General features: G+C 44.5%; 1 protein-coding gene across 1 annotated transcript in view; it reads left to right on the plus strand.

The window, feature by feature from the left end:
• The window catches only part of ETFA (electron transfer flavoprotein subunit alpha), a 179919-nt gene that overhangs the window by 86908 nt on the left and 76146 nt on the right, over window positions 1-16865 (plus strand). The window contains exons 8-9 of the mRNA XM_069222028.1: window positions 11470-11538; window positions 12239-12321. Coding sequence (XP_069078129.1) covers window positions 11470-11538; window positions 12239-12321 — 152 coding nt within the window. The remainder of the gene's footprint in view (window positions 1-11469; window positions 11539-12238; window positions 12322-16865) is intronic.

Here is a 16865-nt window from a genome sequence, read left to right on the forward strand (position 1 = left end):
TCTGTCTCAGGCCCTCTCTACCACTCCACTCCACGTAACCTAATGGTTCCATTGCTATTGCGAACAGTAACGGGGAAAGGGAGCATCCCTGCCTGGTGCCTCTAGCAATAGGGAAGCTATCAGATATAACTCCTCCCGTTTTCACACAAGCTTGTGGGTTGGTGTATAATGTCTGTACCCATTGTATATAATTAGGGCCAATTCCCATTTTCCGCATGGTGGCGAATAAGAAGTCCCACCCTAGTGTGCCGAATGCTTTCTCAATATCTAGTGAGAGCACCATTTCCTCATAGGCATCCGGCGGTGTGCCCCCCAGTACACTCGGCAGTCTGCGGATATTTAAAAAGGTGTTGCGTTTGGGGATGAAGCCATTTTGGTCGTCATGTATCAGAGTGTGTATGACGGGAGCTAACCTGTTAGCCAATATTTTGCCCAGGATTTTGCAGTCAAGGTTTAGGAGTGAAAGTGGTCTATAGGATTTGACATCTGTAGGGTCACGCCCCTGCTTGGGAAGGACCACTATCATAGCCTCTCTCTGCGTGGGGGGCAATGCCTTGTGGTTCCATGCCTCCTCGAATACTTTCAACAGGTGAGGCTTTAAGTATTTTGAATACTTCGTGTAGTATTCTATTGGGACGCTGTCTATTCCTGGCGCTTTATTCCTGGGCATCTGTGCTAGTGCTACGTCCAATTCCTCTGCGCACAGAGGGGCCTCCAGTTTCTCGCCGTCTGCCTGAGATAGCTGCGCCAATTGGGATCCTGCAAGAAAGGATTCAATTTGTGCGGTTGTGCAGACCGAACGTTTGGTGTAGAGATTCGTATAGTATTCCCTGAACGCCCCATTTATCTCTTCTTGCGTGGTGGCTGTCTTACCGTCGTCTAGTTTTATAGCCCCTATTGGCAACTGCTGTCAGTTCTCCCGAAGCAGCCACGCCAGCAGCCTGCCCGATCTGTCCCCCTCCGACTGTAGGCGCATTAAATGATATTTGTGGTCATGTCGGCGAAGGCAAGAGTCTACTTCATTGTATTTTATGCGCGCCTCTTTTAGCTCTGTGTAGAGTATCTCCTTCCATGCCACCGCTGTTTCGAGTGTTCTCAGTTCCTTTTCTAAGTTACTAATCTCTGCGTGTAGGGTACGCCTCACTCCCCAAGTGGACGATATACAATGCCCTCTGACTACCGCCTTGTGCACCTCCCACTCTGCCGCTCTTGAGTCTGTGGAGTCTATATTGATTTCCCAGTACTGACTCAGTGCCGTGTCCACTCCCTTTGCAAATGCCTGATCCTGGAGCGCTTCTGCCTGTAATTGCCATGTAGGGATCGCCGAGTGTCTCCGCCCCCAATTTAATGTCATTCTAAGCGGTGAGTGGTCGGATAGTGTCTTGGCCATGTATTCTGTCCCGTTAGTCAATGCAGATATGTCCGGGTACCCCAGATTATATCTATTCTACTGTGCACTTTATGGGGTATTGAGTAGAATGAGTATTCCCTCTGTTGGGGGTGTTGCATGCGCCATAAGTCGTGGAGTCTCATATCTTCCGCCCATGTCTGCAAAGGGCACTTAGCATTTCTATTTGTTATTCCTTTCTTGGGGGGGTTTGCTCTGTCTAACACTGCATTTGGTAAGCTATTGAAATCGCCCCCCCATATGGCCGGGGCTGCGGGGTTTACTAGTAGTGCCGGGTTGAGTGTACCCAAGAATTCCACCAATGCGTTGTTGGGGGCATAGATCCCTATAATCGATAAGTGTCTCCCATCTAGTTGTCCCTCTATTACTACGTATCTGCCCCCTTGATCTATCTTATGCGATGCTCGGGCAAATGGGACGCCACCTGCTATCCATAGCAATACTCCTTGCCCGCCACATTTCCCACAGATCTCCTGTAGCTCAGGCTCCAGTAGGTGTGTTTCTTGTAGAATAGCTATGTGAACTCTCTGGCGTCTGAGACGTGCGTACACCCGCGCTCTTTTGCCCATGCCTCTCACATTCCACGTGACTATTTCATATTGGTGTGTATTTAGATTTGTGTGTTGGGACATGTAATGTTGTATGGTGTATCTCTATGGAACCTGCTCCGGGTTGCGATGCCATTCCGGGCCCCCAACCACCTCGCCGGGTCTGTGCTTAAGACTGATGACCGCGGCAGTGTACTTAGTACTCTGAGTTGACCTATTACATACAAATTAACTACCCCCCCGTCCGCTCTAACTATTTCCCTAACACAACTGCTAACACGCAGTAAACCACACAACACACTACTTCGTAATGAAACCTGTATCCGTGCGAATACATGTGGGGGAGCCATTTTGATTGCTAGATGTGGCTCTTATACGGGGCTCACATCCTTCCCCACACATAGTCTGCGTGTATGTATATGTGTATGTATGGGCACTCCCGAAGTGTTATTCCCCCCCCCCCCCCCCAGTCCGCCTGCACTAGAATGTTAGACAGTGTTCACAGTAGGGAGGAATTAATTGTTCAAAAGACACTCGTAGGTAGCCACCATGACTAGCAGATCGGCTCCTGCTGCAGCTACCCCTGTTCCCTGTCCGCTTGTCACCCCGTCCGGGCAGGGGGGGGGCAAACTAGTTATTTACGTTCACAGTTCATCTGCAGTTCTGGGGGTAACATTCAGACCCCTGAGCGCCTCTGTAATCGTGGAGTCCGAGCCCGCCGTGGGGCCCACCCGGAATGCCTCAAAAGAGTTCTGTGTGAGCAGCAGGGTTTCTTTCAACACTTTTGCCCTTTCCTCTGCTGCCTGTCTCTCCGTGGGTTGACCCTTGGGGCATCTCCTGGTGCGCTTCCGCGATGAAAGGGTCAGCCATTCCTCTGCTTCATTCGTTCCCTCGTGAGTTTGTGCTAAGCCTTTGGCGTGCAACCAGGTCCAGGCATCTTAGGGGGAGGTGAATATGTGAGTACGTTCTTCTGATATTACTCTCAGTTTGGCAGGGAAGAGGAGAGCATATTTAATATTGTGCTCACGAAGGCATTGTTTAATTTTTACATAGGAGTTACGTTGCTTCTGTACCTCCTGTGTGAAGTCTGGGTAGGCATGGACCACTGAGCCTTAGTGTCGGAATGGGCCTTTGCTGCGAAATTGCTGCAGTAGTAGGTCGCAGTCCCTATAGTTTAAGAATCTCGCTATCAGTGGTCTAGGTGGCTGACCCGGGACGGCGGCCTCCCCGGGACTCTGTGCGCCCTTTCCACAGAGAAGAACTTCGATGGGGACCCACTCAGCACTTCTTTGATTAGCCATTGCTCTATGAATATTTCCAAGCTCTGTTCTGGTAAACTCTCAGGAAACCCTACGAAGCGCACATTATTGCGCCGGGATCTGCTTTCTGCTTCTTCGGCGCACCTCCATAGGATCTTCACCTCTGCATCCAGACGCTGAATTTGTTTCTGGTTATCCGAAACTATAGGATTCGTATTGTTTAGTAGATCTTCCGTCGATTTCACTCTCTCTGCCAAGTTGCGATGGTCCACTCTAAGTAAATTCAGATCTTGCGATACAGTGTCTATTCTGAGTTCTAACGAGGATTTAGTGTCCATGATTGCCTGTAGCACTTTTTCAAATTGTGTAGAGTGGGATTGGAGTGTGCTCTCCAGTGACTGTAAGGTTGGGATTAGCTGTTGGTCGCATGATGCCGGGCCAGGCGCATTACGTTCTTGGTTTTTAGCGGATTTGGACTTCCCGGCCATTTTTGTGTCTCTTGTGTGTCTCTCGCTGCGGTCCCTTCCGGCCTGCCTGTGGCCCCAACCTAGCAAGCCGGTTTGTAGCACACAGGTCGGGATCAGTTGGGCGGGGGCCCTGCTGCCAGTGGTCGAATGCTCCAGGACAGGAGTGTATATGGGTGCTCCCACGGCGTGACTACCCAACAGTGAACAATTGGGGTTCCGGGCAGCCCAGGGACCCCCTGTGGTCCGCCTCAGACACCGCTCCTGCGCGTGTCCGTGGCCACCTGCAGAAATAAAGCAGGGAGGCCGGAAGAGGAGGTCGGCGTTTGATTAAAGACATCGGGGCAGGGGGTGGGGGGAAGAGAGCCCAGGCCCTCCTGTCCAGTCAGCCCCTCCACCTAAATAACGCTGTGCTTAATGCTGTCCCCTCATTTGCTGGGGGGGGGGGGGGAGGAGTTGATCTTTGTGTAGAACGGTGGGGGGATGTCCCCCAAGCACTTGGACGCTACACCCCTGGTTCGGGTGAGCGCCCGTGTGTCCAATGCGGCTCCTAGGCCGCAAGGTCGATGCAGCCTCTGCTATCTCCTTCGAGCCACTCCAGGCGGCAGATCAGCGCGGCCGGGCTGCCCCTCGTGCCCAGCCGTGGCACCTCCGCACCACTGCTCCTCCTCTCCTGTCGCGGGAGCATCCCGTCCGGCAGGGGAGAGCTGGTCCAGCCGGGCCAGATGCAGCGCTCCGCCGCCGTCCAGCGGGGGAGGGGGAAGCAGCGGGGAGAGGAGGGGAGAAGCCGCACCAGTATGCGGTCCCCACTCTGTAAGGCCTCCCCTCTGCCAAAGCCCTCCTACCTCCGCTCCTTAGCCGCCGGGGCGTGCCGATCGCCGACGACTCCACCAGGTCGGGCTTCCGAGGCGCGACCGCGCCGCGGCCTCCTTCACACCGTAGAGCCCGGCCGTCGCCGGCTCCTCCGTCACTCTTCACCGTCTCGCACGGCTCCTCGGCTGCACGGCGGACTCCGGCGGCCGGATACAGCGTTTGGGGCTCCAATCTCCCCTCCGGGAGCGCCCTGCAGGATTATTGTCGTGGGCCTGAGTCGGAGCTCACAGATTAGGCGTCCGACACGGCCGCCATCTTGGCTCCTCCCCGTTCACATGCTGTTACTCATGGCATAGTTAGCTTTTCCTGTGTGTTTATGTAGTGAGTAAGCATATTTGGTATAGCCTAGATATCAGTTTTCTCTAATCTCCCAGAGATATATTAGCATTTTCAACATTACCTAACAAACCTCTGGTTTGCCTGGGACGTTAGAAAACATTTTCCTTATCAACCAGCCGTTCTCTTATGTGAGAAAGCTGGTATTTGTGATTTCCCCCACATGGCACCAGAAGGCTTCAAATCCAATTAGGTGGCCTCCTTCACATATATCTTCCAAGCATTAAGATTTAAATTCTAGAATACCACTCTTCAGAAAGCTTGGGGTGACAGGAAATCGAACTGTGTGCCAAATATATCCACTTTGTTCCAGACTTTGAGTGTCTGATGTACATATTTAGGTAATCATTTATTTTTTTCCTAGATAGCAGCTGCAAGCTTCTTCGAATATATGAAAATTTGTATCAGCTTACTTGTTGAATCAGTATGTCCAGGCTCTTAACAGTATATCTCATACATAATTTGTGCGGCCCTATAGTAGGTTCTGCAAATCCGGGCCAGCATACCATCTTCTTCCAGGGTAATCTGAACACTCCTAAAAAATATTTTGGGTCTGCGTCCACTCCACGATGGTTTCCTAATTAGCATGTCTAGTTTTTGCGAACACACTTGCAGTATTAGCATTGACGTGCTACATAATGCAGAGAAGCGCTGAGCCACTATTGTTTTATCCATAGCAATTCATCTAATCTGAGACATTAGGGGGCATATTTATGAGCCCCTAGCGGCACCGGGCTGTCACTTACTGTGACGCTACGGTGGCGCAATGCCCTGCGCTGTATTTACAAGGTGGCGTTAAGCCAACTTTTTGTGGCTTAATGCCACCTTGTAAATACGACCCCTTCACACGCAGCCCTTAGCGTGGAAGGGGCATGCAATGGGTGTTGCTGTGGGTGTACCTCAGCAACACCCATTGCATTTTGACGCTGCCTCAAATTTACGAGTTTTCGTAAATCTGAGGCAGCGTCCAAATCTAATGCCACCTAAGGGGTGATGCTAGCAAGGCACAATGAGGAATACTTTTATTCCTCCTCGTTTTTTGTATTTTCTGTGTGTGCTGCATTCTCAGCATGCATAGAAAGAGCAAAGTGTCAGACATGATTGTTTGTGTGGGAAGGTGTCCCTTCCCGCACATTAACAATCATTTCAAAATGATGCTTTGGCCTGCAGCACACACACAAGTGCCAAATCGCCGTTAGTGATTGTTTATTTGCAGGAAGGGACACCTTTCCACGCATAAACAATCAAACCCCCTCAACGCAGACATCCTTTCACAACGCTACAAGGATTCCTGCGTTGGCAGCTCCGTTTAGTGCCAGTGCAGGGGACAACACAGGGGTGCGCTGTATTAAATTAAATACAGCGCATCCCTGTGAAAATGATTGTGAAAATGAGTGTGGCGCTGACAGTTTTGGTGCAGCGGTGCGCTCCGTCATTTTCCTTTAAATATGGACCCAGATATTTAATTCTCTTGATAATACTAGCTTCACGTGAGTTTAAAAACGCTGTAAGATTGCTGTCTTATATTCTCAGTTTTCACTCATAAATATTCCAACGTATTTGAGCAGCAGAATTTGTATCGTCAATGAATTTTGCTAATTTGGCATAGGTGAGCACCTGTTAATGAGTACAGCATTGATTTGCTGAAATTCACCTGGAAGGCAGAGTACGCTCCTGTTACCCTTAGCATTTATCATTCTTTCCTCAGTTTCTCTCCCAGTCCAGCACAGTCCATAATACAGTGATATAATATGCCTTGCTTGTGTAACAGTGATCCCTGCTGAGTGTCTGTTGCATATTTCTGGTAGCAACTCAATTACTAGTGCAAAGACCAGGGGGCAGCCCGGTCTAGTAAACCCATGCTGGGAAGTCGCTGTTAGTTATGCTAACCTTTTAAGAAAAAGGTCTCCGAGTCGGTATCTCTCAAATACCCTGGTCGTGAACCTCCTGTTAACCATGACAGATGCTATATGAGCATCTAAACTTGCTACTGCGCTGGGTGTTTGGGTTTTAGTTGCATGTTCTATTAATAGAAATGCTTTTTGTTATTTGTACTTCTGCTACGTCCATTTAGGAAACCCTTTTAACCTCCGTGTATCAGTTCACCTGCTGACAGTGCCAGCCATCTGACTGGTAATTTCCTCAGGATTTTGTTGTCTACATTTCATTGATTAGATGCCTTTATATCTCAGTCATAGGGATTATTTGCTGATTTAGGAAGAACCACCATCAACGCTTAGCTGGGTGTTCCCGGCAATTGGCCTTTCTCCAGCTCTACTATGTCTACATATTCTCTTTAAAACTCAACAAGTAGTTCCTCATTGCCTGGCGTTTTACCTTATTGCTGAATAGCCCAATTAATATTTTCTACCTCTGTGGAGTTCGGTAGCTTCCTGGTTTTCGTTTTCAGTTTATGTAAGTATGCTTTTGTTCAAATCTAATCTGTGTCCTCAGAGTAGACTGTTGCCTGTTCACTGCAAAGAGTAGAGTAACATTCTTTAAACCTATAATTTACTGCTTTCTATTCCATAAGTAGGTCATCATCATGCCGCCTTATAGCTACAATTCTTATTTATCCCCTCCTTATTAACCAGCCACGCCAAGAGATCTCCTGATTTGTCACCATGACTGTGCTGCATTTTTGCAAATAGCCTATAACATGTTTTCATAACCTGGTTCTTGTTTACTGTAAGGATTGCACAGTTTTATTCCTTTCTCTTCAATTCTAGTGACTCCGGGACACCAAATTAGCTCTTTCCTGGATCTTATTTTTACAGTCTATTGATGTTGCTCACTAGAGTTTTCTCCACACCATATATTAGACCTATATAGTTTCCCTTAATAGAAAACGTAAGGCTTCCCATAAGGTCCCATCCAAACTCATAGAATTAGTATTGTGAGAGAAAAATCCTTTAATGGCATCCCTAGTGTTCCCCCTATTTGGATGATCTAATGACGTTGTCATGTCCACTCTGATATTGGTGTCACCTGTCTCTCCCAAGACCACCTGAGCAGTAGGGGTGCATGATCAGACCCTGTGCGAGTCAAATACTCATATTGTCAATATCCCTCCAAATGTTCGTGATGTGTAAAACCATGGTCTATCTTTTGGAAGGTACCATGTGGTGGAGAGTAAATCCATATTTCCACATGCTGTCTCTTCCATATTTCTGCTAAATTTCATGTATTTGCTGCCTCTAGGAGTGCAATTGAGGATTGCCTCTGCACTCTGAGGGTTGTGCTACAGCTGTCCAGTGGCCTGTTCAGTACTCAGTTGAAGTCTCCTATCCATAATCTTCTGGTTTCAATATTGAGTGAAGAGTGCCATAATCTGTTGAAAAATGGAGTGTATCAATATTTGGTGCATACGTGTAAGAAGAAAAGTGAGTTGTTCACAGGGCGTCCCACCACCCCAATATTTCTACCATTGGGATCTTTATATACCTTGTCGCTGGAGTGGGCTGCCAGAAACACCCATGTAGCTACACATCTCGCCATTGAACTAGTTTCAGCATACCACAGGAACAAACGCACCCCCCTTTAAGTTTTAATTCTCCTGAGCTGTAAAGTGTGCCTCCTGCAGCATTGCTATCTGGCATGAATACAGAAAATTGTCACTAGATCGCTCCATTTATCCCTTGTAGTACGTAATGATTGATTTATCTGACCATCAACATATCTTCTGAGTTCCCTATAGTTCTTCCTATATATATACTTCCTTGCTCCTCTGGTAGGCTAACCTCAGTTCAGCCTTCACATCTTTTATAATTTGTACCCCCCCCCCCACTCTATTGAACAAACAAAACAATACAACATCAAGAAAATCATGTGAAATTGGACTGCATCAGTCCATATGACCGGAGTACTAGGGCATCCTGGACCGGATTCTTTCAATTTCACCTACTCCACCCTACTGTGCCACCATAATCACATATGTTCTGCATCGTATTAGTGAGCCTTCCCCCATATAGTGATCGTTTAATGCAGTAGTGAGCTAGCTGTCATACACTACATGGTATTGAGTCCCAATACATAGTCAGTTGCAACCTTCGATTGCTTGAAAAAGTGCCTCTTTTCTTTACCATTGATTCTCAAATATGCTGTGAGCATCAATGCATATGGAAGATTTAGCTGTTGTGGCTTCCATTTGATTTTGTTGAATGTCTTACTTCTTTTTTGCGTGTTCAGGTCAAAATCAGGATAGAAGAATATCCAATTTCCATTTTATGTTACCTAATACTGTTGTCTTGTGGCTGTTGAAATCTTTATTTTGTTTTGATTCTTCTGCAATCTCACCATGATCATTCATGGCTGTGCCCCAGCTGGGAAATGCTGTGACGGACACCTGTGCGCTCTATCTACTGTACTTCTAAGCCTTCCATGCATACACTGTCTATAATGAGCTCGGTATGAATCAAAGTTAAAGTTCCATCCGATGCATCTGTGATTCCTCTGGCACACCTAAAATGCACACATTATTCCGCTTTGACCTATCTTCTAAGTCAGCAACCAGGTCCTCGGTGCTTTTTGGTTGTCAGTTACCGCACCGCCTCCGTTTGGTCATTAGCAGTATCTTCCAAGAGAGAGATTATGCTCTGCTTTGGTTGTACGTTCCCTTACCTGAGCCATGTTTTGTCTAAGCAGAGTTAGTTAATCATTAAATTGTCTATTTTTTCAGCAATAGCTTTATTGCCATCCATCATGAGCTGTCATCCACATATGTTGAGTTAGACATCAACGTATGTGGATGATTCTCCTGTTGCAATGAATTTTTGGCCTCATCTGCTTGCGGATACATCTTTAATTATATTTTTAGACTTACTGAGGTGTGCTACATCATCTCTCTCCAGGCATTAGCTAGTCTTTCCAGCAAACTGTTCAATCAAAATTCTTATGTTGAATGTTTTTATGCCCCTACGATAGTCCGAGCAATCCACCTCCAACCAATGAAGATGTATAGTCCCTTTCTTAAAGGGCTCATATTATCAACATTATTTTTTGCATAAAGACCTCCGAATTCTCATTCTGGAGAGTAGTCCTTATTTTTTTTTTTAAAAGGCAAATGAGTTCTCAAAGTGTCCCTCAGTCTTTTTTTTCTAATCTTGAGGGAAGGATGGAAAGAGGCTTCTTGAGTGCCCCTGAAGCACATTTATACAGGGCCTAACATGCTATCCTTATGTTGGCTTTTCTTGTCTGCCACTTCAATCGCAGTCTGTGCCACATCCACTTGTGTGGCTGATCTCTATTCTCCTCACAGCTTGATCACCCCGTTTCCAGCATGTAACAGTGGGGTTCCAAGTCCTGCTCGCCCACAATCCGTTCCGCAGCCAGCAGGGTACTGCCTTTGCACTCACACCAATCTGATTCAGGTCAGCAGGCTGTGGCTGTCGCAATCGGCCCACTAGCAGCGGCAACAGGACAACATTTGTCAACTATCAGTCCTCAGGGGGTGAGCGCAACAATGCATCTTTCTGCCACTGCCACCGCACAATTACGGTGGGGGCCTCTCTGATTAGCAGCTTTATGGAGCCTCAGGGAGAAGCGTCTTCCTAAGCAGCCATCTTGCATGCACCCTCCTTGATTGTTAGGAATTTAAACAATTTTGAATTTGAGCTAGATGATGTATACAGTTGCCAATCAATACACTGAACATGGTGGGATTTCGGAAAGTATAGGTAGTTCAGCATTCTGCATTGACCTACATCTGTCTAATAAGCAAATACTGATTTAGACATCTAATATAGTCATGTAGCTGGAATTTCAAGTCTTTTGCACTAGCTCCACCAAATTAAATAACGGCTAAAAGTCAGGTTGATTGCTCTGAAAAACTCATGCAACGTGTATAAGTTAGTAACTGCAACAAATGCTTGTAACAGCAGATCTTTGCCAATTCTACATCTTTTTTGCAGTAGTGATTCTGGAGTCTTACATGGAATAACATTTGAAAGCAGACTTGGAGAAAACCTAGAGTACAGATGTTGTAAGGGCAGTGTGGTGTACATCAGTGGTTCCCAACCTTTTGACTTCTGTGGACCCCCATCTTATCAATACTGGAGCCCGGGGACCCCCACTGACTCATTATTGGAATCCGGGGACCCCCACTAAGTCATTACTGATAGTTGGAACCTAATATTATTACATTTTCTAAGCAGTCGTGGACCCCTTGAGGAGGCTTCGCGGACCCCCAGGGGTCCCCGGCACACAGGTTGGGAACTACTGGTGTACATCTTTATAGAACATAGTGATATCACAGAGTATTAGCACCCTGATAACTTGTGCTGTGACGTATAATATCAGTCCCTTTCACATGGTCGCCTAGTGAAGAGCCATTATCACACAGTGGCACAAAAGATGAGTCTGATTGTTTGTCCTGTGCCCTTCAAACCCCAACAGGCACCACTCCTCCAGAACTTTAATATAAAGGGAGAGGAGCAAGCCCTGAGGGAGCACATATCAAGTGCTGTGTAGGTCTCCGTGCTCTTTCTTTGCTGTTTGACATGTGTTTGAAAACGTTTGTGCGCACATGTGAATAGTTCTTATTTTATTCTCTAAATAGTATTACTCAATTACTTTCTTCACAGGGCGTGGATTAAAGAATGGAGAAAACTTTAAGCTTTTATATGACCTTGCTGATTTGCTTCATGCAGCCGGTAATATTTTATGCTGTCTTTTTAAAGTTTTTTTTTTTTTTTATAATTGTAAATTAAAAGTAATGGCTCTGCAGGAAAATACATGTTTTTTCATATACCATAGATGAATAGTCCATCTTTCTGGGATTTGAAAGTGTATCTTTGACAGCACTGATAGTCCATATTTTTAATTCATTCCAACTGGACATTCTTGAAGATATGTCAACAAGTACCTCACAGTAAAATCATTTATCATCTTTTTAACAAAGCAGTATAGATGTTGGACTCTGTCACTGAGAGCATGGTTGACATCGATCGTTACCGAGTTTGAAAATGTTTCAATCAGAAGCATAGTCCACCTTCTCCTACTTATGGAGATATTTTAGTCATTTTTAGCCATTTAGCCATTTCAAGATGAGACATATGATTTTTTAAAATACGTTATTTAATTATGTGAATTTCTGAAATAAATCGGTATCCTAATCCAAAGCATAGAAGTTATTTATGAAGAATGTTGGCCATTGTCCTTGAGTACAGATAGATTTTGTTAGTTGCGTTTTACACTGTTTAGTTAAAAAAAAAAAAAAAAAAAAAAAAAGTCATAAAACTTTACACCTGAACACTTAAAAAAAAATATTGGCTTTGCCACACAGGTTAGTTGTGAGCGTAGTTAGTAATGCTCGTGTCATTGTGTATATCTGATTGATTCTTTCTCTTTTAGTTGGTGCCTCTCGTGCCGCCGTGGACGCGGGCTTTGTTCCCAATGACATGCAGGTTGGACAGACCGGGAAAATAGTAGCACCTGTAAGTATGAGGAGTGTGTATCTTCTATATGCTTAATTGTGCATTCCAAATCCAATTAATTTTTAATTGAAAAGTATGCTACAATCGTTTGTTTCCTAGTTGTTTGAAACAGATCTATAAAAAGGAAAACATACATGCAGAGTCTGTGGGTGTGATGGATAACCAATACAAACAAGTTGCTCTGATCAGGCATTTGATCAGTATTGAGGTCATATATAGATGATAAAATAATGGTGCATCGATGAGCAAGTGATGGGTTGGAGAGACTCTGCCTCATTTACTTGGAGAGTCTTGTCGGTCATGGTAAATTTGTAGACAGCTAAAGCACTCTGCCAGGTGTTATAAAGTGTAGGATATTATGAGCTTGAAAAAGTGCTGTCAGACCATTAGCATCATTGTCTGGGTGCTTAGCAGTGATGGGGTTCTGCCAGAAAACTTGAGAAAGATCCAGAAAACTTGAGTAGGGCGGCTTCACAAAAACATGAGCTGGTGGGGAAGCTAATATCTATTGGCCATTCAGTCTGAAATCCCTGAATAAATGTTCGTACATTTTTGGACAAACTTAATAATATGAATAACAGTAGCATGGTTTCACAGTAGTGTAGGCATGAAATACAAATCCGATTGAGCTCTGGGATGAACAAAAATACTGACCTGGAATAAGGGTTTATGCACCTTGGCCAGGGGAAGAATTAAAGCTATGCCATTTTAGACACTTGGTTAACAAAGTAATCCTGCATTTCTCCTCCAAAAAGCTCCATAAATACCAGTCTGTTGTTCTTTCTCCTCCGCAAACCTGACATTTAGCCTTGCTTTCCCAATATCAGTCATGTTACTGATCATAGAAAGCCTCAACATGACGTGTTCGCTTTAAACAGTCACACAAACTACATTATATTGATTCCAGGAAACTCACATTTTTCTTGAAAAACAACCAGAATGTGCCACACATTCTGGCCACGCATGCCACGATCTCTCTCATCACTTACCAGTCTTATTTGTTTTCCACTTCATTCATCATATCAGTGATCTGCAGACTGCCTTCTTCACCTCAAAATATAGTGGTATGTGTCCAACCTTACCAATCCACCTAACCATCTCCGGTTTTCCATCTGAATCTACACAGGCCACATTCAGACCTGCCAAAGTAGTGCCATCTGAGATCAAGAACAGCGCCTTTATCTCTGCCTCTTTATAACCACACATCATTGCCCCAAACATTGCTTTTACACCTCCCTTTGGATCAATATCACCAGGGTACTCGTGAAAAAGGGAGGCACGTACACATACAATTTTAGAACAAATGCCTTGTACATAAATTATTACACAGCTACACTACTAGATATCAAGGCAAGGTCTTCCAACCTAATGACCCATTAAGCCTCCCAGTATGGTCCACCTATTTGTTTCTGTCATCCAACCAGTTGGATACAAACCTTCATAAGGTGTGAACTCTATTTCTAAGGTTCCACATATTGAACTCCGTTTCAGCACATCTCCGAGTTGAGCTGGTGCAACAGAAATAAAAAATAAAAAAAACTTCAAAATACACTTTTTTTTCCTCCATTCTTCTAATGAGTCAGTCCAATCTCGTCTTTGGTATGACAACTTCTACCCAGCATCTTACTAGCTATACTTTCTCTCTTGAAAGACCATACATCTAAGAGCAGTGTTGGATCCTGGATGAGTGATAGGCAGTCGTGGCCCATCTATTGCATGTCTCCATTAGCTAAGGCTTTATCTTAATTCAATCACTTACAGAATTCTGCGACATTTTCATCAAACAAGTGTGTATTTTGTGTATGAACCTTTTGTTCCATACTACACAGTTTGCTTGCCCTTCCCAGCACAGGGAGGCGGCCTGACAGCATTTTTTAGCATATTGATTACTTCAGCTAAGATGGCTGGCTGATTGTTGTGGTGAAGTTGCACCAAATCCAGCCACATCCTGGTGTTGTAAGTGGCACAGTGGCAAACCACAGTCTCCACTGTACAAGAATTGTTCCAGGTTGCCCATGATTGGGGAATTAAAGATGACCTTTAATAAACAATGGAAAAGGAAATGGATCCCACAGTGTCCTCTAGCACTGTGGGATCAGAACATAGACCAAGTCACCCATATTCAAAATGAAATTGATGAAAAGTTCATAACATTCAAAAGAACTGTAACCAAAATATAATTCAGAGCATAAGGGTACAGACAGTGAACAATTGTATGTTCTCTTGATCATATACCATATATTAATTCTCTTGAAGCCCTTAACAGAGTTGCTGTAGGGACCAAAACTACATTATGGCAGAGAAATGTTTTTTTAACACTGGTTTACATGGTTCATGCACGAGTAATTCCAAAGGCATCCACGGAAAGGAAATAATTTACCTTCAAGCTTCTACTGTACAGAAGTCAGAAAAGCAAATGAGTGTAAATAAATTCTTGTCGATGTTAAAATGCGATACATATATATGATTGTGTATGAGTTTGATTGTGCGCACACAAAAACATTTCTTCAATATGTGAATTATTTAAATGAGTTAGAAAATAAATGTAAATGTCATTTCGATGCGCATTTTGATATTGTTAAATGTGCAATAGATGAAGAATTTGTTTTCAGCTGGAGATAACCTTTTGACTGCCATAGTAGGGCAAAGCAAAAGTAAATTAGAATACCTAACAATAAGAACGTACCGGAAGATGATTGTGACTATCATTTAGTACACCCTAAGTAAACAATAAAATGATAAGTGGGAAAATCATTTACATTTTCCTATATGTATGTGCTCGGTTCACCCCTTGTAATGTTGCAGTGCTACATTGAGACGAAGATGTCCTTGGAGCAGAAAGTGACATGGGTGGATTCAGGTACTATTCAGAGGCTATTTAGAGATGCATTATCAATATAATTTAAAAATGTTTCTTCTTACATGAACAAATGTTAAGAGGATGAAAAGTTTGGACTCAACAAGTTAGTCATTTGGGAAGTTAGACATCAGGAAAAAGACAAGTGACTTTTTGTATGTGAGTGGGTGGAAAAGGGTTGTCGCATTAGTGACCTGGGTGAAGAGGGATGTCAGGAGGTGAGAGAAAAGGTGCTACAGTTTTACTAGGTAATTAAAACGCACAGGGTGAACTGGCATACCTGGAGGACCTAGTACGTCATCTGCTAGTGTGTCCTTCCTCTCACAGCCAAAATGAATGGCATTTACTTCCTCACTCACACTATCCAGCTTTTCACTCACCCGATCCATCCACTCCACTAACTCGCTTATCAACATTAGCTATTCATGCACGACTTTCCACTCTCATCGATGTTGTCATTAATCCTCTCACCCATTCACCCACCTACCCATTCACTTACCCATTCACTCGCCTACCCATTCACTTACCCATCCACTCATTGATTTACTCATGCATTTGTCTGTCCATCCGTCCAACCCCTTTGCAGAACCTCCCTTCAGCTCACTCAACCATTCATGTATTAACTCTCCCTCCTATCTATCCATTCACCTATTGTTATCTATACACACACACACATTTACCCATGCAACCCTCGAACTACGCATCCACCCTTTCATCAATCATCACACTTCAGGAACCATCAGTAAATAATCAAATGTTATAACTTAAAAAGATAACCCCACTGATGGTGTAAATGTTTGCTTTCCTTTTTTGGGTCAAGCCTCCCAGACAGGAAAGCTGTCTAGAGAGGCTTTTGGCCAGCTCATTGCTTACCATTGGTTAGTTTTACTGTCGCTCTCATTTGCTTACTTCTCATTCAGTGACTTGCCTTGCCCATCTTGTGTCTGTCCCTCCGCTAAAGCCGAGTCAATTTATGTGTATCCTTCCACTGCTCACTTTTAAGGAACTACTACATCAACTTAATTCTTTTATCTTGGCCACTTCACACGAGTTCATATGTGTTCAGCTGTCTCGCTGTTGTACTTCTCTTCCCCAATCCATGCTCCCTTTTGCTTTCTCACTCCTGTGTGCTTCTCCCTCACTGTGCTTTGTGATCCGCTTGTCAATGTTGCTGTCTCCCTTCTGTGCTTCTCCCCCAGCTCCACATTGTTCTCACTAATTTGCTTTTCTCAGCCCCCATCGATGCCCTTTGTGTAGCGTCTCCCACCCTCGCTTCTGTGTTGCTTCCCCTACCCTCCACTGTGTTGCTTCCCCTACCCTCCACTGTGTTGCTTCCTCCCCTACCCCCCAGGCTTGAAAAAAAAGCTTTAGCACGTTTTTTGTTTTCATTGTATTTACCCAACCTGGATTAGTAAATAAAAAAATAAAAAGCATCCTTGTCATTTTGTATGCATGTGCAAGCCTACAAAACAATGAGGCAGCCGCATCATAGTCTGTTTTTTTTTTTTCTTTAGCTATGGGACGCATCATTGTGGATGGTGCACAACATTGCTAAAAAACATTGGCAAAGCCAATAGTTCCCGAAGGCGAGACCTATTGGGTTTACCAATGCAGGTTTGCTTTTCCTATTTCTGTTCACCTACAGTGCAGGATGTTTTCATTTTAAAGTTTTAAGTTTATTGATCCT

Source organism: Pleurodeles waltl, chromosome 3_1 (assembly GCF_031143425.1).
Source record: "Pleurodeles waltl isolate 20211129_DDA chromosome 3_1, aPleWal1.hap1.20221129, whole genome shotgun sequence".
NCBI lineage: Eukaryota > Metazoa > Chordata > Amphibia > Caudata > Salamandridae > Pleurodeles > Pleurodeles waltl.